We start from the raw sequence: 22,208 nt of genomic DNA, 5'->3' as shown, positions 1-22,208 counted from the left end.
TTATATAATATTTATAAAAATATTAAATTTATTATGATAAAAATTATAATAAAATTAATGAAAGTAAAATTTTAGTCTGTAAAGTTTTATATAATAGATGTTTTTGAAAAATAATTTTTAATTAAAAATTAATAAATATTTAGTTGTAAATAAAAATGTTGCATTAAATATTTAATAAATTTCCATATAAATTAAAAAAACTAGATTAAATGGTCATTAAGTTTCTATATAAAGTAAAAAGAAAAGTTTTTTAAAAAAAGTACAATATTTGAGCTTCTATAAAATAGTTTAAAAATATTATTTTTTGATCAACAAGTACTTGTTGACTTTTGTCAAACATCCTAATTTTGTAACAGAAGAGATTTTAACCTTCAAATAGAACTTTTAATTCCTTTAAAAAAACTCTGCCAAACAGACATTAAATAAACAATTAAACATAAATAATATTTATTTATTTTTTAATTAAAATTATTTTAAATATAAATTTAATAAAAAAAATTATAAATTTTCAATAAATCAATATAAATATTTGATAAAAAATTTATTAAAATTTTGTTAAAATATTAAAAATTTTAAAAGTTTTAATAATTGCCAATTATAATCAAAATTTTGTACTATGAAATTTTATTTTTTTTGACACTATAGACGCGTAGTAGTACAAAAACATATTCAAACGATCGAGGACTGCTAGCAAGCAATAATTTGTACGTCCAAAAAATTATAAACTAAAATAAAAAATAAACATTTTCGTTAATTTCACAACTAAATCAAGTTCGCTTAATTGTAAATTTGCACTATGCAAATTAAGTAACATAAGTCAATTGCAAAAGTTTGATTTTTAGGACGGAAATAAAAATCAGGGATCTCGCGGAGATGCCATCTGGAGTAGAAAGCTCAAACAACCAGACAACGCAACTGGACCCAGGTAAACAGATTATCATCAGGCAGAGAACCGAGAGCTTTATCACAAAGTTTTGCGTGGTTTTTGGGATTTCAAAGTTTGAAAAACGAAAATGGCAATAACACTGAGCAGTGGGTTTAAGATACCGATCGTGGGTTTGGGCGTTTGGCGCATGGAACCAAAAGAAATCAGAGACCTCATCATCAACGCTATTCAAATTGGCTACCGTCATTTTGATTGTGCTGGTACTGTGTTTTTCATTTCTGCTGTCTTTTTCATATTGATATTTGCAACTTCCTTTTTTGTTTATTGGGTTGTATTTATTTTCCTATTTACCTGTGATGTTTGGGTTTTAGTTTACTGGGTTCTGTCAAATTTTGATTCCCCCGAAACACTTTTCATTTGCTTTCAATAAGTTCTATACAAAATCCCAAGTAATTAAGGTTGTGATTTGTAATGCATTTTGTTAAATTTAGTAACTAAAAGAGATCCACCTGATCCCCTTAATGGAGAGACAGCAAACAAGTGGAAATTAATAAATAGAGGCTATGCTTTGAGATTAATATTATAATTAGTACAAATTGGTCCTAGTTAGAAGCTCAAGTTTTTGGAATAATGGCCAACATTTTAACAACTGTGGTTACTAACCCTGTTTTTTGTGACCTTAATCGTTTGCTTTCAGCCTTCTATTCTGTCTGGCTTGAAAATGTTGACAGGATATTCATTCCATAATAAGACCTTTTATCTGGTGCTTGTTAGCTATGCAATGTTTGATCAATTGATGTTGCTTGCAGCTGATTACAAGAATGAAGCAGAAGTTGGGGATGCTCTTGCAGAAGCATTTCAGACTGGGCTTGTGAAGAGAGAGGACCTTTTTATTACCACCAAGGCCAGTTTAATTTATAACTATTTTAACTATTTTTCATCTGCTTTGGTTGACTAATGCTTATTCTATATTGCCCAAACTGAATCTGTTTTATTTGCCTCCTGTTGATCCGGGTGCAGCTTTGGAATTCGGACCATGGACACGTTCTTGAGGCTTGCAAAGATAGCCTGAAGAAGCTACGGTTAGAATATCTGGATTTATACCTTGTCCACTTCCCTGTAGCCACAAAACATACCGGTGCTTCCCTCCGCTTTAATTATCATTTATACAACTTCATATGCGTTTTGTAACCCAAAGTTAAATAACTAACAAAAAGATAAATCTCCTTGGGTCATGTAGATCCAGAAATTAAATGGACAATGCAGTATAAGTTATTATTGGTGGGGAATTACATGATTCCGGTGAAGGCTTTCTACGTAGATAGTCTCTTTGTCAGATAGGAAAGATGTCTCAATCAATGCTACATAGAAAAAGAGGGGATGTGGTGGGGGCCACATGATAGGTTTTAGCTAGCTAGATTGGAAAATATTAGTACCATTTATGGAGATATGGTTAACAAAATTTTATGAAGTTTGTCTTTGGAGTCCAAGAATGATTTTGCTTTTAGCTATTAAAAGCCGTATGAAATTTATTCACCCATTTCTATTGAATTATTTTTTTCTTCTGCTGGTTCTGTTTTACATACATCAGGAGTTGGTAACACTGGCAGTGCTTTAGATGAGGATGGAGTCCTAGAGATAGACACAACTGTATCCTTGGAAACTACCTGGCATGCTATGGAAGATCTGGTTTCCAAGGGTCTGGTACGTAGTATTGGAATCAGGTGAGCAAACTGTTTAAAAATTTCTATCCATGTTCTGGTGGCTTTTTAAATTGTTGTATAATAACTATAGTCTATATGGCATTATTCGTACTCATATGCTTGTTTATACCATTTCCCCTTTGTGTTCTGCCATTATGTTATCAAAGTTTTATGCACGCTAGAAAAAAATTCTCATTCTGTGCTCACAAACATGGGAAGAAAAATCAAGTAGATTCAAGTGGAGATACTGATAGATGATTGAAACCTTCCAATCCCTACTTTACAAGAAATGCATTATGTAGGGTAGTAATATCAATCGCTACTAAGTTATTTGTTTATTTATTAATTTATTTTTTATAGAGGTTCATCCAGTAAGAATATTGACCTGGTTATATCATCATCTCCTTGCAAGTGTATATGCATTTACATGACGGGCTTTGTGGTGTGCATTGAAAAGTTTAGAAGTGCTATTTGTAGCCTCTTTGGTATGTATCTTATGTTAGAAGGTTACTGTTCTCCATTTTCCTATGGCGTACTAAAGTGGAAATTGAAGAGATAGAGAGGACAAAACAAACATAAACACCCACACACACCAGTTGGTTTTGCTCGACTTTGGTCCAGCCTACTGATCTTCTTTTCCCCGACTTTGGTGCATTTCTTTTAAGTTTTTAAAGTTTTGTGAGATCTGGAATTGTTCTCTGATAATTGAAAATATTGTTCACAGCAACTACGACATCTTCCTAACTAGAGATTGCTTGGCTTACTCCAAAATTAAGCCTGCTGTGAACCAGATCGAAACTCACCCCTATTTCCAACGTGATTCCCTCGTCAAATTTTGCCTGAAGCATGGGATTTCTGTCACAGCCCACACTCCTTTAGGAGGTGCTGCTGCCAATACTGAATGGTTTGGTACCGTTTCATGTCTCGACGATCCAGTTTTCAAGGTATAATTCTTCTTATATGAAACAAATCAAGTGTCAGTGTTTCCAGTTACGAAACCTATTTAAGTTTTTATTCTATACCAATTTGCTGAAAATTTTATATTCTCATTCATTGTTTTAGGATCTTGCTAAGAAATATCAAAGGAGCGTTGCCCAGATTGCTCTCCGTTGGGGTGTTCAACGGAACACTGTTGTCATACCAAAGTCATCAAAACTTGAGAGGTTGAAAGAAAACCTCGAAGTTTTTGATTTCGAGCTTACCAAAGAAGATATGGAGCTGATTAAAAGTTTGGATAGGAAATACAGGACCAACCAACCTGCCAAGTTTTGGGGCATAGATCTCTATGCATGAGCATTGACCATTTATGTGTCTGAGAGGGTTTTCCTTGCGTTCTCAAAAGAATAAGTGTGGGAGGCTGGTAGCCACTAGACTACACGTTTTCCAAGACTTGATAATGGCATTTACGCACTTTGAAAAAGACTTTTAGATCAGTTCTCATGGCTTTGTTAGATTTGTAAATTGATTGCTCGCTTGTATAAGCTGAGCTCTTTCTGATTATCACTTTTCTCTTCGTTTGCTTTTTAGGTTTTAGCCTTCTAGTAATCTCACATATAGTGAAGAAAAATAATGACATAAAAGTAATCTCACATATAGAGAAGAAAAATAATGAAATAAAAAGAACTAGAATGTCTAAAAGATGGTTTGCACTAGCAGAATAGATTTTGATTCTTATTTCATTTTTCATTTGGTGACAGAATTTAAATTGATAAAAGGTCAAGATTGCTATTACAATACAATCAAATTAGGTTACTTGTTTAACATGGCACAAACTTGGGACAGAATATATTTGAAAGTTGGAAATTTTAATTGTAACATGCTAAACCAATGTAGTTTAACAATTTGATTATACGTAGCTTTGTGCATGAACTGGTAATCTACAAAATTTTCCGCTTAATCGACTCTTTACAAATTCATACACATTTTCCTTTAATAAAAAAATGGAATAATGGCATTCCGGTTTCTCGGATACTTCTTGAATTTTTGATGGTACCACCTCTGAGTTTCTGCTGCCGCAAACACTAAATTAGCCACCTGCCATTCAAAATAAAATTGTCCTCATTTAATGTGATAAGAAATAAGCATATTGAATGTGCATATCATATCTTATGTCTTTTTTAAGTTCATAACACGTCCAAAAGTCAAATAATAAAAACCATAAAATTCACAAACTCAATCCAGTTTCTAATTAGAGAGAACCCAAATGGTTAAAGTAAGGAGATTACATTATATTATAGGGAAATATGTACTTTTAGCTAGAAGATAAAGATAATACCACAAATCCAAAAAGTAACCAGATTGTGAGGTCTGCTCCTCTACTAGCAACCACAAGACCAGCATAGATAACCTTTATCGTAAAGAAAGAAACAACAGAGAATGAAAATAACGTCTTTAGTTATCTACAGAAATAGGAAAAATGAAAAAGAGATGAGAGACACAGAGAGAGATATAGTTACAATCTCAGCCAAATAGTGTGGAGATGATACGATTTGGAACCAATCACCGTGAGGGATTACATATTCACTGGTTTGTTCTTTATGATCTCTGAGTGAGCCCTGATGTAGAAGAATTTAAATGTCAAAACAATATTTCATTTACATGGAAACTGAAACTTGGTGGACAGCAAGTAATTATACAATAATATGCATTATGAAGATGTTTCTGACAATGCACCTATATTGAAAAACTTGTAATCAAACAGTAGAACATACAAGAATGGCATGACAACGAAGCTGATGAATCCAACCCCATAAAAATATTGCTGCACCAATCCATTGGTGCCACCGAAGCTTCAAAAGGGAGATCACAAATACCCACCAATCAAATTCTATGTCTGACACGTAATTCTTGCCCTCAACAATAAACTGAGCTACTCCATTCAACATGAATTTATAAACTTCCGGTGCACAGTTGCAGCAAAGTGACAGTGGTGCTGCTATGTAGAAACTAAACTCAGAAAATAACCAAAATCAATGTAACATCTTCTACAATTACAATGTGTGCAAAATAAGGAAGTCAACAAGAAACAAAGAGAAGCTCAATGTTATTAGTAATTATCAATCAAAGAACACATCTCATTTAGCTAAACTTCCCGATAATTTATGAGTTCCAAGTATCATTTGCAGTAACTGAAAGGAACACAATGTACTAGATGAATCTATAAGCGTAAATTGCAACCAGCACCTTGTGTGCTTCATTTTTTCAACTACAATAGATAAATTCAATCGTTGAAAAGTTAAAAAAAAAACAAAAAAAATCATTCTTCATAGAACTAAGGGCAACCAAGTCTCAATGTTGTCTGCTTCTTGTTCATCTATTCCTACATTTCAGTTTGAGTGTGTGATCTACGTTTACCATAGACCTTTAATAACACAATAATAAACTAAATCAGCCAACCAACAGGGAAAAAAAAATTAAAATAAAATAAAAAAGGAAACAAGTAAAGGGTGGTACTTTTGGAACAACAATAATAACACACTCGAAACTTTAAAGCATGCAATAATCCACCCTAAATTTGTAACCTAAGCAAATCAGAAAAAAAAAATGTATTCAGCACACGTATAACAAAACAATTATCCATAGATATAGATATCCAAGGCAATGTCAACATCATTCAAGATATCATAATGTAATGTCATACTGCCATGTAACAACAGTTAATAAATAATATTTAGGTGGTGGAATTGCTTCTCTGACCATAATAAACTACAAACACATGTATGCTTCAAAGAAATAAACACCTGTTCAAGAAACTTACAAGAGTCCAGTTAGATAGCCAAAAATGTGCATCCGAGCAGACGGACTATAATCGAAAACTTGAATTGTCTCGTAAAGACGTCTCGAGACATGAATTTCCATTAACAAAAGAAGAAAGACAGATTGCCAAATGCCATATCTATACTCCATAGGAGACGAATAAGTTTTATGCCATGAAAATATGTGTGAACCCCCTGTCAAATGGCTGGTAATAGTATAATAATGAAATGGCTTTGAAACAATTGGCGCCATTCTATATGCATATATCCAAGTGGTCACGAGCAAGAATGTTGTCCATACCATAGCCACCACATAGAAATGAGAGAAGAATTTTTGAGGAACTGTGAATTTCTTCATACAAAGGAGACAAAAAAAAACAAGTTGGAGATATTTGACGAACCAAACCAAAAAAAAAAAAAAAAAAAAAAATGAAATCAATCTACATATAGAAAAAAGGAAGATTTCAATAGCTAAAATGCTTTGTACACTTGCAAAACCATCATATCTTAACATGATCCACATAAGACATTTTTCCAAATTCAAAAACAACTTCAGCTGCTAAAAAGAAAATGGATGAAAGATTGAAAGATCAAATCCAGAAAAACATGAACCTGGATTTTAGACAAGCCCAATGCAAAACTTATTTAAACAAAAAAACAAATTCCTTCCCCTTTGCCTTCATTTTCTCCACGACCGAATAAAAAAACAATCGAGCAAAAAGGGATAAATATATATATATATATATATATATATATATATATATATATATATCACCATCCAAAAAAACTAATCAACTACCTCAGAAGAAGATTGCAGTGTCTTCCCTCTCTTAGCGAACCCAGAAAGAGCTCGATGAAACGAAGTCAAACCAGAACAGGGTAGCGAAGCAATGAGTATAGGCAACGTTCCAGCAATCCAAGAGACTCTGAGCAACCCAACAAGCCCAACTTCCATTTTTAGCAATACCCAGATGAAAACAGAGTTCAAAGAGTTGGAAAAGTATAGTTTTAGGAGAAGATGAATGTTTTCTCAACTGGGTCCCGAATAACATTCGCCACCATTGCTGCACAGGACAAGTGCATACAAAGCCCATAAAAAAGAAAAAAAATCTACCAAACGTGATGGAATTAAATCGAATCACGAGAACTCTGAAGCCCTCCAATCCAAGTATGAATGATACCAGGCGTGCTGCGTTGGATTCAGGAAAGAGAGAGGGAGAGAGAGAGAGTCTCAGCTCTCTGCCTTGCGCGTCTCTGCTTTCGCTTGCTTGATCGCAAAGGCGAATAGGTTATAGAAGCCTTGAAACGGTTCGTTTCTGCATTTGATACGGCGTCGTTATAAACAGCTCTTATCAATACGTAGACTTGTTAGTTTTTTTCACTTTCAAATTCCGGTCAGTCTGCCGGAGAACATCGATCCAAGGGGTTTCTTTTTTGAGTTACGCAAACAGAGCACGCCAATAGTTAAAAATAAAAGAAAAAAGTGAAAGTATAATAACCGAAAATTGGATTCCATGGAGATTAGGCGAAAAAAGTTTTTTTTTTTTTTTTTGGGAAGGTACTGAAAAAAGAAATTCGGAATATCCTTTTCCATCCAATCAAATTATTTGTAATTTTTTAATAAAATCATATTTTGTCAATTTTTAAGGTTTCAATTTCCGAATATCATTTTATCTCTTGCTTTAAATTTATATAACAGAATATACTTTCTATTTCCAAAAATAAAAAAGAAAGAAATAAAAATAAGGGTTTTGATATACCTAAAAAAGCATAAATGATTAAAAAAAAAAACTAGAGGAATTGGTATAATTTTAATGACACTTTAATTACCAATTGTGTTTTTTTTTTTTTATAATAAACCTTCTTAATGTACTAATTATAACTATTTTATATATACAACATCCTAATTAATTATTTGTTTTTTTAGTGTTGCTCTTTTTTTTTTTTTTTCTTGGCATCTTTATTTCTTAACTACATCTTCAATTTAGGTAAAAAAGATAAAATTGAGAAAGTTAAGCTACACCAATTATTATTATTATTATTATTATTCCTAAATTCAGGCTTGAGATATAATCAAGTGTTTAGTTGAAAACTAACCAAATATGTCCAACATTGTTTACATATCTATTTTGTTTGGTCCGAAATCCAAACCATATAAAATTGAATTTTTAATTTCTTTAATTTTTTATTCAAAAAAAAAAAAAACATAATATCCTCAACTTTGTCCAACCTAATTGAATATCCAAGCCAGATTTTAAAAATACTTATCTTTTTTTTTTTTAATTAATTTCATAACAAGGTGCTACTGAGAACAATAAAAATAAAAACTTGTAGGTGCTAATAAAAAATCACACACGTTTATGAGAAGGCTAGGCTGGTAGTGTGTGTAATTTTTCTGAAATTTGAAGGTAAAACTTAAAAGAAGCTGAGTTTTGGAACCGTATCGTAAAGAACGACGCCGTTTCTCTGGAGTAACCCAAAACGCACACGCCCACTACGACCCCGTACTCTTTTTTTATATTTTTATATATATATTTTATGAGGAACTGTTTGTTTGTTTATTTCAGAAAAATTATACAGGTTACGCGATTCGATCCGAGTCCAAGCCGATTCTTTTACCTCTGCGACTCCTTTTTTCTGTTGCTTGCGTCTGCAGCTTTATCTTTTTCAGGTCAACAAATGCTTTACTGTTCTCTTATTTTCAAGCTTAAAAAACCTTCTCTTTTTTTTTTTCTTTTTTTTTTTCTTTTTTGTGTAACTTCGAACTTTCTTGATTCGATCATGAATTGGGTGCTTTTTTATTTTCGTTTTTTTTTCTTTTAATTATTCTTTAATATTTTCTTTTTTCTTTTTTTCAAATACTTTGCCCAGAGTTCGGTGATATTGAACTGAGATTAGGTTGCCTATTTTACAATTGCTTCCATTTAGTTTGTTCCTGTTTGATAGAGTGTTCATAGTTTGTTTTTCCTTTTGTAATTTTCTTCTGTTTGTTTGGCTCCTAAAATATAATGGGTTAATTTTTATTTATTTATTTTTTTCTTTATTTGGTTTCATGATCATGCTCAGTTAGAGGTTTTTAATCGGGGATTGAGCTTAGAATTATTAATGGGTTTATATACTATATTATGTATATATGTATATATATTTTATAGTGCAAGTATATTGGGCTATTTTTATACTTTAATGCAATGCGCTGATGGGCTGAAACAGAAACAAAATGCTTGTCATGAAACACATTACATAACAAGAGAGATTGGTGTACAACTAGGGTCATAATGGTAGTGAAACCTTCTGATTTTTACTTTTAGGATAAGAAAGAAATTCGTAAAGAGGTGAAATCCAACCACATTGCTCTCAAAGGAGTAATCTTACATTTGGAGGTGTGGATGAGCCTCTTTCATGGACTAGAGAGGGTGGAATCTTCTGTAAATTAAACTCTGGAGGCCACAAACGTATTTGATCTGGTGAGGTGTTAAATCTCATCTGAAAAAGAGTTTTGGACCTTTTATGGGAAGTGAATTGGGCTGAGGAATTTTGTTAAGGGCCCTGCTTACAAGTGAAGAAGACTATGATGCTTTTCATTTTTATTCTTATTTTTTAATATTGAGTTTATAATGATTTCATTGTACTTGTATAAGATAGGAATTTTTGGCTGGCTTGGAAGATTTTCATTTGTATTTGGAATTTTGACGATTGAATGTGACTTGTGGTAATATTTTGGAGTTCCAGACTTTGTTCAGCGTCAAAACTAATATGTCTAACTTAATGTTTGCCTTTGAGATGCTACAAATTCTTACAAGTTGGAGTTGCCTGTTTTGGTGCTTCTAATAAACTTGCAAGTTGTTCTTGGCTTAGTGTTGAAAGTTGATAACATTATTTTTGTAGTTATACAGTCAGGAATAGGCTTAGGTATTTAAAGTGCAATGTGAGATGATAAGAGGGTGCAGATATTGGATAAGGGCATCATATACTTTGTTGTTTCGATTTCTTATATTTTATTAGTGGAAAAGCCTTCCTATTTGTGGCACAGATTTATATATATCCATCACATTGTATCTTCTTCTACTTGTATTAGTCGATTTTAGTTGCCTATGTTTGAACTGGCTAGAGAATACTGTTTTGTGCACTGAACATTACACTAATGCTTTCTGTGTCTTGTGTGCTCTTTTATGTTTTGTGGAAGCTGATATGTAATATTTTTTGAAAAAATAAAATAAAGATTGAGCTAAACTAATTACCACAACTTCTTTGTGGTTGGTTTCCTGATGGTTGTGTTGGGTTTTTTGTTTCTTTGAAGTTAGGGATAGGTGACAACTTTATAGTTGGAATGACTGGAATTATTAATTTATAAGTATGCAGTTTTAGTATGTTCTCATGTGGCCTATAAATATGTGTTAACTGTTCTTTTTCTCTTTACATTTTGATGATTTCAGATAAAGAGGGTGATTTTAAGTTTCAGTGCAAAAGATCTTGGAATGTTTGGATGACCTGTTGAGTACTTTTTACTTGAACCTGATTAAGTACAATAATTTATCCACAGGGGTATGACCACCAGTGCTAAGGAGACAATGATGAAGTAATCTTAGAAGTAATCCTTCTGTCTTCTTCTGTACTTTGGTAGAACAGTCTTTTTGGAACATTGTGTGCTTAATGTGTTTGCATGCTTGTGTTTATATGTTGATTTTATGTATGATAGTGATGCAATAGTACAGGTAGTACAGGAACTTGTGGTGGATGACTAATATCTTCTTCTCTAATTTTATCAGCCATGCTCTTCAGCATATGTTTAGTAACAGGCATATCAACTCTTATGATACACACATGCACCATTGTGTTCTATCTTGTTTGAAAGAAGTTGCTTGCGGTATTCGTAAGCATCCATAGAATGGTGCCAATATTTTCTGTCTGAACCATCTTTGGTGCCATGTTGAAGACTTTACACTTTTTGGTGAGAAAATAACATGAAAGAACTATGCAACAGTAATTCTTTTGCTTGAGCTCGAGTGTTGAATGATGAGGGTGGTTGTGATGCATTTGACATTGAGTTTCATTGCTAACAAAAAGTTATAAAAACGAAGAAAACGAAGAAGGAAAGTGACAGAGAAACAATGTACAGTTTCAGGATTGCTGTCACTCTTTCTTTAGGTGGTAACCATACTTGTAGCATTGACTTATACTAATCACCTAGGTGAACTTGCACTATTTCTGTTTTCTTGATTCCTCTTTGAACCAAACGGCAGAAGTGATTTCAACATTGTCATTGTAATTCTTAATATTTTTAGTACTTTGACATCATGTCCCAAATATCTTTAGGTTATAGTGGCTGTTGTAAGACTGTATATATTGGGTCTTGTTGGTCATTGATGGACTGCAAACTTTCTTTTCTTGATGACAACTATGTGTAGGTTTAGTTACCTGGTTGCCTTTTTGTCGTCATGCTAGTTTTTCTGCTGTTTTTGTGTTATGGTACTTCTTTTGATTTGATTCTTATTTCACTTATCAATAGAAGCATCCTTAGCTTCATTACCTTTTGGCTTTTTCCAGATTTCATATTAGTACAACAAAAGAAAAAAAATGATGCTAGATGTTCTTAACATAAATTCTGAGTGGTTTGAAATTGATTTCAGTTAGTTGCTGCTGATAGTTTGGAGTGATGGATGGTGGTAGACAACATGAAAATGGGAGACATAAGATGGATTATTACAGAGGCGTACAATATCCGGTAATAAGAAAGCATTTTTACCCAGACTTCTTGAAATCTTCTTTGTTTAAATATGCAATTCATGGTCCTTTTGAATGGAATAGAAATGAAATGTGCAGTGGAATATGATGGCTCAACATCAAGCCAAGGAACCAAATGCTTTAGTCATGAACAAGAAGATCATGTCTATAATTGCTGAGAGGGATGCCGCCATACGGGAGAGAAATGTAGCATTGTCTGAAAAGAATGAGGCCTTGGCTGCAAGGGATGAGGCCCTCCGGCAGCGAGATGAGGCACTTGCTGAGCGGGATACAGCCCTGATGGAGAGAGACAATGCCCTTGCAGCCCTTCAAATCAGGGATAATACCATGAACTTCCCATCAGGTGGTGGTGTTCAACGGGGAGTGAAGCGCGTGCATCACCCATCGAGTCATCTATCTAACATGTCTGAAGCTAATTACAGCTCAAAAGACATGCAAATAACCGACGCCTTCCCCATTACAGTTATATCCTCTGATGCCGTCAAGTCACGTCAGGCTAAGCGAACAAAGGAGAATAAGGCAGTTCCCTCCAGGACTCCTAAGCCAACACGGAAAAAAGTAGGTGAGGATTTAAATAGGCAGGCTTGTTCTGATGGTACAAAGTACAAAACAGAGTGGGATAGTCACGATGTGGGCTTGAACCTGGTCACTTTTGACGAGTCTACAATGCCAGTTCCAATGTGCTCATGCACTGGAGTTCCCCGGCAGTGCTACAAATGGGGGAATGGTGGATGGCAATCATCGTGTTGCACAACCAATATGTCAATGTACCCGTTACCTCAAATGCCAAATAAGCGCCACGCAAGAATGGGTGGACGGAAGATGAGTGGAAGTGTTTTTACCAGATTGCTCAGTCGACTAGCGGCTCAAGGCCATGACCTTTCAATGCCACTGGATCTCAAGGATTACTGGGCCAGACATGGGACTAATCGCTACATCACAATCAAGTAGCTGATGAACAACTTTTTGCGAGGTTGTTTTCCCTTTTGAGCACCTCTCTCTCGCTTGTAATTTAACTGATAAATTACTGATTTCGTTCGTTAGCGAATGTTGCTGAACTTTATGAAAGCGGAGGAGGGTGTTTAAATCCACATTTCTTTGCCCGCATTCATCAGTCAACGCACCCAATCTCACCAAATCATCAGGGCACAAGTTTTGATTGCTTCAATTGGGATCGGAAAAATCAACTGCATAGTACTAACAAATGGATCCATATAAATTTAAGTATGCAAAATAACACTTGTATGGTAGATGAGAATATAAGTGAGTATTATTTATAATAAAAGAGAATAATAATTTTTATAAAAATTGGAGTGACACTAATGTGAGAGTTTGTTTATAACTTATCTTAAGCTATCCAATTGAATAATAGTAATAGTGATAATGCAAATTAATGGACAAATTTAGTCAGAAAAGTGAATAATCCAATAGAATTGGATCTAATTTTATTTAGCCGTATAGGTTCTACTTGTTTAAGAAAATTTCAACGCCAAAGATACGTTGAAAAGTGTTTTAAGAAAGTAACATCAAGCTAGCACTACTGACATTAATGGCAGGGCCTTCTCCATCCAGGCTTTGACGGTACCAAAATTAGGTTCATATCTTATTCTGCTATAATTGGACCACCCCCCCACCCCCCCAACCTTACTACTATCAGTCAAAAGTCTTCCTTTCATTCTCTACTGGGTCTTGGATTTCAACCCACAAAGAATAACTACAACTTGTCTGCCATTCAAATTTATAAATTTTACAAGAAACAAAACCTAATTCTGCAATTTTTTAGTCAATTGAACAAGATCTAGATTACTCACATTTTCAAATCTCCACTGTCCCCACCCTTCCTATGCTTGCAGTTTCGACAAATATTATTTCACCGACAAATTTTTTCCATTATTTTTGGATGAAAAGCTAGTAATTTTTTTTTTTCCTTCTTTTTATCAATGCCTATAGATAATATTAAAGCATTTGGGTGTAACACGTTTGATCTGATATGAGTTTGATTCTGTGAATATACATATTCAATTCAAATTACAATACAACTCTGCCAACTCTTAGATAACTCTAAAGAGGAATGATATATGCTTCCAACTTTTTTCTTATTATTCATAGTCTCTAAGCTTTTAACTTGTGTTAGATGCCATATCAATCTTTTACGGCTGGTGATTGGCAGTCGGCAAAATGGCGGTGGATTGCCCAGTCACTCCACTGTTGAAGAATGTAGGTTGGAAATTGTTTGGCAAATCAACTTTTGAAATTTTGGTTATGCTTTTCTTTTCAACAATTGTTTTCCAAACTTGACCAAGAAAATATTTTTCATTTACAATAAAAAAAAATGTTTGAAAAAGACATGTTATAGAAAACAAACTTGACCCAAAATTGGATGTAAACTAGAAGTGCAAGCAATTCTCCGTAGTTATGTGGGTTTTGTAGTTTTTGAAAATCTAACCTAATAATAAGAATCTTCCCCAATTTTCTCCAAATAACAACAATGCTTTGCTTGTGGTGTGTAGTTTTAGTCCCTTGTGTTTTTCCTGTTCTTCTAGATATTATTGGATATTGAAGGTTTCTGTCATACAGGGGAATTCTTTTTTTGTTTTTTTGTCGAAAAGGAAAAAGGATTCCTTATTATCCTTGAAAACTTTATTCTTTTCATAGAATAAGTTGCATAGTGTTATATTTTCTATAATTCCATGACAACAACTTCTCTAATTAGGCCAATTATTTTCATCTATCGAAATAAAATAATAATAAAATAAAGATTTTGTTTATATATAAATATATTTAAGAAAAGGTCCTATAGGGATGAGATTAGAATGGATAGGAGTGACGTCGTTTCATTGTTGGGCCCAATGATTGATATAAATGGGCTCTCATTTTCGCATTAATGGGCTTGGCTTTAATTATGTGGACCCTAGAGTCCCTTTCGTTTTTGTTGACAAGTGATTCAATAACAACGGATGAGCTTTTCAGTTTTTGCACGACGCACTAGAAACTTGCCACGCGTCCAAAAAGTTAACTACTGTAGCTATCAACACGTGTCCTTTGGGGCCCCACTGATTCAGGTCAACATGAAGACGTCATCAATGGTATCGGCTTTGTCCAAGTGTCAGTTATCGCGCATTCAACGGGCGGTGGGGATCACGAGACTGAAAATTTGGAGGGCGGCGCCTTTTGGGTTTGGGGTCCACCACTCGGCGATGTGTTTTTCATTGTTCAATTTTATTTTATTTTTTTCTTTTCCCCCATGGGTTAAAAATAAAACACTAAATAGATTTTATAAATTTTTTTTTTTATGTTAATAATTGAGGAAATGTTTTTTTTTTCTTAATTAGAAATTGATGTATTAATTAATGTATGGATTTTCGTGCCTTCGTGGAATTGAGAGGTTGAAACTGATTTTTACTATATTTTAAGTTATCTCAATCAAATACTTACTATAAGAAGATTTATGTTGTTATTATTTATTCAAATTGAATAACCTTTTTAATTCTCATATATCGAAATAAAATTTATGTTAAAAATAAATGTAAATCTAATTTAAATCACCAATTGATTTCGTACACAAGCAAGATTTATATGATACAATAAGTCTAAAGAAGTATTAACCGAAGGGGTAAAAAAAAAAAAAAAAGGTCTAGAATAGTTTAAAAATATAATAATAATTACAGTTGATACGAATCATATGTTGCAACAAAAATTTATTTGTTGTGTATTTAATAATATTTCTTTCGGATCATTAAAAATGGATAAATAATCAACAATATATATGTAGATGACCAACGAAGCAAAAAGGGTCCTTTGGTTGTATTTATTGAGCTTTTTTTTTCTTTTCTTTTTTTGTGGTTAAAACGAAAAGTCCCTAAGCAATTTCAATTTAATTAAAATTGTTTTTAAAAAATAGAAAGAATATACATAGAAAAAAATGGTGAATTATTAGATTTTGCAATACGTCACTGTTTCTTTTGTTTTAGATAAACGCTGTTCAATTAGATTGTTTTATATTAGATATAAATCAAGAAATAGTTTTCAAAACAAAAACCAGATTATATGTTTTCTTTTATTATAAAACCAAATTATATCCTAGAATAACCAAAAAATCAATGGCAATTTTTTATTCTAAAAACACAAAGTTCGTGATGTTGCATGGTCAGTCGTGAAAACAAAGAACAAAATATAAGAGCTGAATGACAATGGTAAAAGACAAATTCACCCTTGTACTCCATACTTTTGACAAATAAGAAAAAAACATGAAAGATTTTAGTCATAACCAACCAGGGGTTTACCTTTATAATCACACAAATTTCCAACTACTTCTATCTTGCCTTCCTTCTTTTTCTATTATTTTATTTTATTTTGTTTTGTCGTTAATTAAATAATTAAGGTCTTGCATGAAAGATAATCATTGCTGTTCTTATTTAAAATAAACAAATAAACAGAAGGGAAAAAAGATAAATCACCTTTTTTGTATTGGTCAAATTTGAAAATAGTTTATCATAATTATGTTATGGAATATAGATGTGACATATTTCTTCCTTTTGGATGCATTGCTGGTTAAGCCATTTGGTGGGACTAAGATCTTCTTAAAGATCTTTCTTCCTTATGGTTGGCTTAAAATTTGAAGGATTTAAATTATATTTTGAAAACTTTAGTAAAACCCAAACAAAAAAGGGTAATTGCATGCATGCCCTTTTAAGTAGTCTGTTAGTATTTAAAACTTCTTATCCACCTCATCTAAAAAGTATAAATATAATAACAAGAAATTAAGAAAACAAAGGAACAAGACATTTATGAACAATTATTTGTCCACACTGATTGGACCACCCTCCTACCTCAGGTACTCTCACAAGCTGAAATATTTATACAGGCTATTGGCGATTCCCTTCTTATTAATAATTGTGTTGTGTATGACTTTAGAAAAAACTTTTATACTCCACCAGACACCATCGTTCTAGGGATAAGATAGTGTAATAAATAATTATATGAATAATATGATATAACAAATTATTTAAAATAGAATATTTAATAATTTTATTGTATTTATTTATTTTAGTTTTATGTTGTAAAAAATTATAAATTGTTCAGTATACATTATATGTGTAATTAAAAATTATACAAGTGATATAATATAACTATTAACAAAGTCTAACATTGATTAAAATTGGAAATTCTAAAAAATATATAAGAAGGTTAGAACTATTTTTGAATTAATATTGTAGAATATAACCTCAAATTTTAAAAGTGGTATTAGAATTAGACACAAAATAGAGCAATGAGTAAATGCAAATTGAATTAAAACAGTGGTGTTATAATTAAAAATACATGTATTTTATTCTTTAAAAGAGTACATTTTGACGTTCAACAATTCTACTAATTTCCTACATCAATAACTTAGTTAAATGGTAAATTGTGCTGTTTCGAAAATTACATTTTGAATTTGATAAATCCAGAACATTTTTTTTTGCTGGGGAATCAAGAGAAAATTCTGATTCTTACAGTGGGAAAAGAAACGAAAACAAGAATAGAAACCCTGTCTCTATCAAATTAGAAAGCGCACACAGTTTGGAAAACTTTTTATTTCTATGTCAGTAAGAATTGGTTTTTCTTTTTCGTGTATAGAAAGTATATAAAAAGAAAACCTACCCTTTGATTTGGTATATATATTGTATATGGTATATATGTGAGGTTTATTTGATGTTTGAACCTATACCGCAATTCGGGTTGGTGGGTCGTGTTCGTGTCAACCCGTTTAATATTCGTGTCAAAAATGCCTAACCCGAATACGACCCATTTATTAATCGTGTCAGGTACCTAAAACACTAACCCGACCTGTTTATAAACAGGTCAACACGACACGACCCGTTTAACACGATTATTTTAACGGGTCGTGTTGACCTATTAACCCGTTAACCTGAAATTGACCTATTAACCTGAAAATTAACATATTAACCCGTTAATCCGAAAATTAACTTATTAACCCGAAATTTTTTTTTATATTTTTTTTTATGTTTTTGTTTTATTAAAGATGTATTTTTTGTTTTTAAAAAATTAGTAATAGAAAATTATTTTTATAAAATTTTTAATTTATAATATTTTTTAGTTATTAAATATTATATTAGTGATAAAATATTAATTTAAAAGGGTTGTAATAGGTATATAATCGTGTCGGGTTGAAACTGACACGTTTAATAAATGGGTCGTAACGGGTCAATTTCGAATTAAACAGGTCAACCCGAAAATGGCACGATTAATAATCGTGTTAAACGGATTGACCCGATTATAACCCAAACCCATTTATAATAAACCCAAACCCATTTATTCTTTGTCGTTTTCGAGTCGTGTCGTCGCCGTATCATGATCCAAATTGCCAGATCTTTGAACCCATTTTGTATTAGCCTTTTAGAATGAAGTTCCAAATGCAGGAGAGTAATCAAAACGATAAAGCTTTTCGAGATTGGCAAGGTGCCAAGAACACGAGTCATTTTAGCTACGCCAAGCCAAAGGGACCACATCTGAAACCTCGTTTCTTCTCTGTCTTTTTTCTTTGTCAAATAAACTTAATAAAATTAAAAATTCTGCATGGATGCCAATCAACTTTTACCTTCTGACATGTGCCAAAGGCCAAGTATCTAACACCTCAAATTTAGCTATATGTGCAAGTAGTAGCTTGTTTTTCACTCATATACAACTTAATTACTACGTAACAACATGTCCTAAGGTGCCATTTTGGTTACACGTTGTTGTTGTTGTTGTTTTTTTTTTTTTTTTTTTAATAACTTAATTCTGTATGATTTGTTTATTTTAAATATTTATTTTATTATAATAAGAATATGTATGGAGTTAATTAGCAAGTAGTTAAGTATTTTAAATAACTATAAATTAAATTAAATTATACATATCAAATTGAAAACAATTTTAACTGTTATTAATTTGGTATATATTTTTTAAATTGTGGTTAATGAAGATGTTTATCAAATTTTGTGACTAATAAACATTGAAACAATAAAACTACACACAATTCAGTCAAATGTATTTTCAAGCCAAATCTAAAATATGAACATTTTGTGACTAAAGACCTTAAAGCTTGATTTTTGGTCTTCCATTTTGTACCAAGTCTAATATGGAACTTGTGATTAATGATATTGAAATTTGCAGGCCATATTTAACAACAAATTTTACATATAGAATCTGATCAATATATATAATTTTCTTGTTCTCTCTATCCGGCTGCTTTGTTTACAATATACATGTCGGTCTTTGTTTTCGGTCACATTGGCCATCTTGGTCCTAACAAAGCATCCATTTGCCAAATTTTCATCGATCAAAATCTTCAAAGCTTTGGTTGGAGTTCAACTATGGCCATAGAACAAAGAACAATAATTTAAAATTCTAAAATAGAAAATGGAGAGTCATAAACTGCACCTTCCTAGAAACTCTTTACTTTTAATTTATTTCTTAATACATAAAAATATTAATATGCAAGGTGTTGATTTTTGGGGTTAGGTAATTGTAAAATTTGGTAGGTCGAGGTTACGAGCCTTTTTGTGGTAAGTCATGAGCAAAAAGGCTAAAGAGGGGTAGGTTTGGTGATAATTCTCTCGCACTCTCCCTATTATGATTTTTTATTAATAGTTTTTCATTATTATTTCTTATTTGCCTGCGGGTGGGGGGTTAATCCTGATTATTAACCAAAGCTCTTGATCAACGGAATTATTCAAAATTTAAAGTTTTTTTTTCAAAGAAAAAATTAATGTTTATATCTAGAGCTAATGTAATTACTTCATATATATATATATATATATATATATTTAATAATGTGTTATGGGATAATTCAAGTGACACTGTGGTATTATATAATTCTAAAATAAGGTTTTTGTTTTATCTGCTAATACCAAACATAAACAAAATAACAACCTTATTTATATTTACAATATTACATACATATGTATATTCAACAATGCATTTCTTTGTTAAAGGAAAATTATATTTTATGCGAAATACATCGTGATTTGTGAGACGTGCATGCATTTGTTATATTGAAGTTGATAATGGAATAGTGGCGTTGGTGTATTTTGGGTAGCATTCACAGGACACAAGAGAGTCTTGACGTCACAAAATAAGTATTCTTTAAGCAAGTCATATAAATATATATTATAATTAATTTGTATATAATTGTTATCTATATATAAATATATATATATATATATATATATCAAATTTAATGTATGGATATATATTTGATTCTTGTAAACCCCCCTGCATCTATATAAATTAATTACCTGCCCTTTAACAAATGTCCATTGAATAGTAAATTTTGTTCGTTTTCTAATTTGAAAAGTAAAAAATTGCAGGAAGAAACACGACAAACCTTAGTTAGAAAGCTCGTATCATCAAAGTAATCCATTGTTCTCTAGGTTAAAATTTTTGACAAATTAATTTTTAAAATTAAAGATAAAATTATATTTAAAAAAAATTTAAATTGTTTTTTTTGAAATTTTTAATATGATATTTTTATGAATGGAAATAACTTTTGCACATAGATGAGAATATAATTTCTTAAACCTACACTTTTTTATCTCAAAATAAATATACAAACAGAAAAAAATTATTACTCTTCTAAAAAAATCAAAATTTCATAAATTTTATCATTATTTAAATAAATGTAAAGATTGTTTAATTTTTTACTTCCAAACTAAAAAATTTTCTTTCTATATTTAGACTATAAAAAAATATCTTAGTAATTATAATACAAAACATAAACAACAACTTCAATTCCTAATATGTTTTTTTTTTTTTCCAAAACAAAATTTATCAACACAAAACTTGTAAATTTTCAGTTTTAATAATTCCAAATTTGAATTAACACTATGGTGTGAATTGTCATGGAGAGTATTGTGCTATATTGAGTAAGAAATATAATTAGTCAAGAAAGCATAATAAGAAAAGGAAGGGAAAATCTACTCATAATAGTCAATGTTCTTAACTATTCTAACAATCTAAACTTTTCCAAATCATATGAAGATGTTGAATTAAAATATTGTTTTAACCTTAAATTCAGGATATTAACATATAAAAAATATATATCAATTCCCTATCTCGTGTAACATCTAAATATAAATCAAGGTTTTGGTCCGTTAACTTAATTTGCTATAGTTTATTGTCGGCCTTCTGCCGATTCTTAAACCATATATCTAAATTCTTGTCATCATACATATGACATCTTTTTTTTTTTTTTTTTTAAATTTATTTTACAAGATTGATTAAGTTTGTTAGAATGGGGAGAAAAAGAAGAAGAAGAATTTACCAACCCCACCGCCAGAATTAAAAAAAGAAAAAAAAAAAAGAAAAAAGGATTTTATTGAAGTTAGAGGTTAATATACAAATATAATATTTATTTATTTATTTTGTTTCTGAAATTTGTATAGAAAATGAGAGATAAATATTTAAAAAACAAATAAAAAACTTTCAAAATTAAAAAGAGATACAATAAAAATAATGTGGAGATTCGGTAATTTTTTTTTCTGAAAATGTTACCGACATCCCAAATTAATGTGCCAACACCTTCGTATTTCTCTCTCTCTCTCTCTCTCTCTCTTTCTCTCTCTCTCTTTTTATACTCTAAAAAAGGAAAACATTCTAATCACCATCCAAACAAAACAAATATGTAAATAGAAAAAAAAAATCCAAATTTTCCACAAAAATAAAAAAATTACTAATTTCTTGACCCGCCTTGTGCAGTGAAACATAAAAACCAGTTTTTTTTTTCTTTTTTTTTCTTTTCTGTGGGTAAAAAAATGTTCATTGATTGTGGTGGAACAAAAAATCAAAACGTTATAAAAGGTTAAAAAAAAAATGAAAATTCATACCTGGTTTTTACGCGGTATAAAGGGCGCGTAGGATAGTGCACAATTTTCGAATTTGGGAATTAATAAAAAAAAAATAATATTGTATTTTAGAGAAAAAATAATAAAAAAATACGAAAGAGAAGTCCATAGAGAGAGAAAACATAAGCTGCGGCGGAGACAGAGGAAAATGAGGTCGGAATGAAATTGAAATGAACTTGAAATTCAAAATCGGCCTCAAATGCAAATTCTTATTAAATTCACGCGTTCTTCTTTAATTTCT

The 22,208-nt window shown here is 31.4% G+C and overlaps 3 protein-coding genes across 7 annotated transcripts; 2 read left to right on the top strand and 1 right to left on the bottom strand.

The window, feature by feature from the left end:
- The first annotated feature begins 823 nt into the window (after positions 1-823).
- On the top strand, positions 824-4,089 carry LOC107426562 (NADP-dependent D-sorbitol-6-phosphate dehydrogenase). Its single transcript, XM_016036777.4, has 6 exons — positions 824-1,146; positions 1,696-1,790; positions 1,907-2,024; positions 2,478-2,610; positions 3,314-3,533; positions 3,652-4,089. Exons 1-6 carry the CDS (start codon positions 1,014-1,016, stop codon positions 3,880-3,882), a joined length of 930 nt encoding a protein of 309 aa, XP_015892263.1. The 5' UTR covers positions 824-1,013; the 3' UTR covers positions 3,883-4,089.
- A 263-nt stretch (positions 4,090-4,352) lies between these two features.
- On the bottom strand, positions 4,353-7,811 carry LOC107426582 (polyprenol reductase 2). 2 transcript variants are annotated; one of them, XM_048480853.2, is made up of 7 exons: positions 7,526-7,811; positions 7,144-7,408; positions 6,347-6,696; positions 5,301-5,535; positions 5,046-5,144; positions 4,865-4,936; positions 4,353-4,623 (listed from the first exon to the last, which is right to left on the bottom strand). In XM_048480853.2, the coding sequence occupies exons 2-7, from the start codon at positions 7,297-7,299 to the stop codon at positions 4,519-4,521; spliced, it is 1,017 nt and encodes a 338-aa protein (XP_048336810.1). In that variant the 5' UTR covers positions 7,300-7,408; positions 7,526-7,811; the 3' UTR covers positions 4,353-4,518. The 2 variants fall into 2 exon arrangements, with proteins under 2 accessions (XP_048336810.1, XP_015892290.1); XM_016036804.4 differs by having other exon boundaries at positions 7,144-7,811.
- Positions 7,812-8,857: 1,046 nt separating this feature from the next.
- LOC107426555 (protein BASIC PENTACYSTEINE4) lies at positions 8,858-13,177 on the top strand. Of its 4 annotated transcripts, none has more exons than XM_016036760.4 (4): positions 8,858-9,015; positions 10,778-10,932; positions 11,972-12,066; positions 12,165-13,177. In XM_016036760.4, exons 3-4 carry the CDS (start codon positions 11,998-12,000, stop codon positions 13,035-13,037), a joined length of 942 nt encoding a protein of 313 aa, XP_015892246.1. In that variant the 5' UTR covers positions 8,858-9,015; positions 10,778-10,932; positions 11,972-11,997; the 3' UTR covers positions 13,038-13,177. The 4 variants fall into 4 exon arrangements, with proteins under 4 accessions (XP_015892246.1, XP_015892252.1, XP_015892251.1 ...); XM_016036766.4 differs by having other exon boundaries at positions 12,150-13,177; XM_016036765.4 differs by lacking the exon at positions 10,778-10,932 and having other exon boundaries at positions 8,870-9,015.
- The last annotated feature ends 9,031 nt before the right edge of the window (positions 13,178-22,208 follow it).

The sequence above is a fragment of the Ziziphus jujuba genome, chromosome 9 (genome assembly GCF_031755915.1).
Source record: "Ziziphus jujuba cultivar Dongzao chromosome 9, ASM3175591v1".
Lineage (NCBI taxonomy): Eukaryota > Viridiplantae > Streptophyta > Magnoliopsida > Rosales > Rhamnaceae > Ziziphus > Ziziphus jujuba.
The sequence above is the reverse complement of the archived record's forward strand: the minus strand, read 5'-3'. Positions and strand labels throughout refer to the sequence as shown.

Bases quoted from the DNA above. Each gene is read 5' to 3' on its own strand.
- LOC107426582 (XM_016036804.4), bottom strand. From the start codon at position 7,299: ATGGAAGTTGGGCTTGTTGGGTTGCTCAGAGTCTCTTGGATTGCTGGA. The intron at 5,145-5,300 runs GTATGTTCTACT...CTTCTACATCAG, and splicing joins TTCGTTGTCATGCCATTCTT to GGCTCACTCAGAGATCATAA. The intron at 4,937-5,045 runs GTAACTATATCT...TTTACGATAAAG, and splicing joins CACACTATTTGGCTGAGATT to GTTATCTATGCTGGTCTTGT.
- LOC107426555 (XM_016036760.4), top strand. From the start codon at position 11,998: ATGGATGGTGGTAGACAACATGAAAATGGGAGACATAAGATGGATTAT. The intron at 12,067-12,164 runs GTAATAAGAAAG...TGAAATGTGCAG, and splicing joins ACAGAGGCGTACAATATCCG to TGGAATATGATGGCTCAACA.
- LOC107426562 (XM_016036777.4), top strand. From the start codon at position 1,014: ATGGCAATAACACTGAGCAGTGGGTTTAAGATACCGATCGTGGGTTTG. The intron at 2,611-3,313 runs GTGAGCAAACTG...TATTGTTCACAG, and splicing joins GTACGTAGTATTGGAATCAG to CAACTACGACATCTTCCTAA. The intron at 3,534-3,651 runs GTATAATTCTTC...TCATTGTTTTAG, and splicing joins TCGACGATCCAGTTTTCAAG to GATCTTGCTAAGAAATATCA.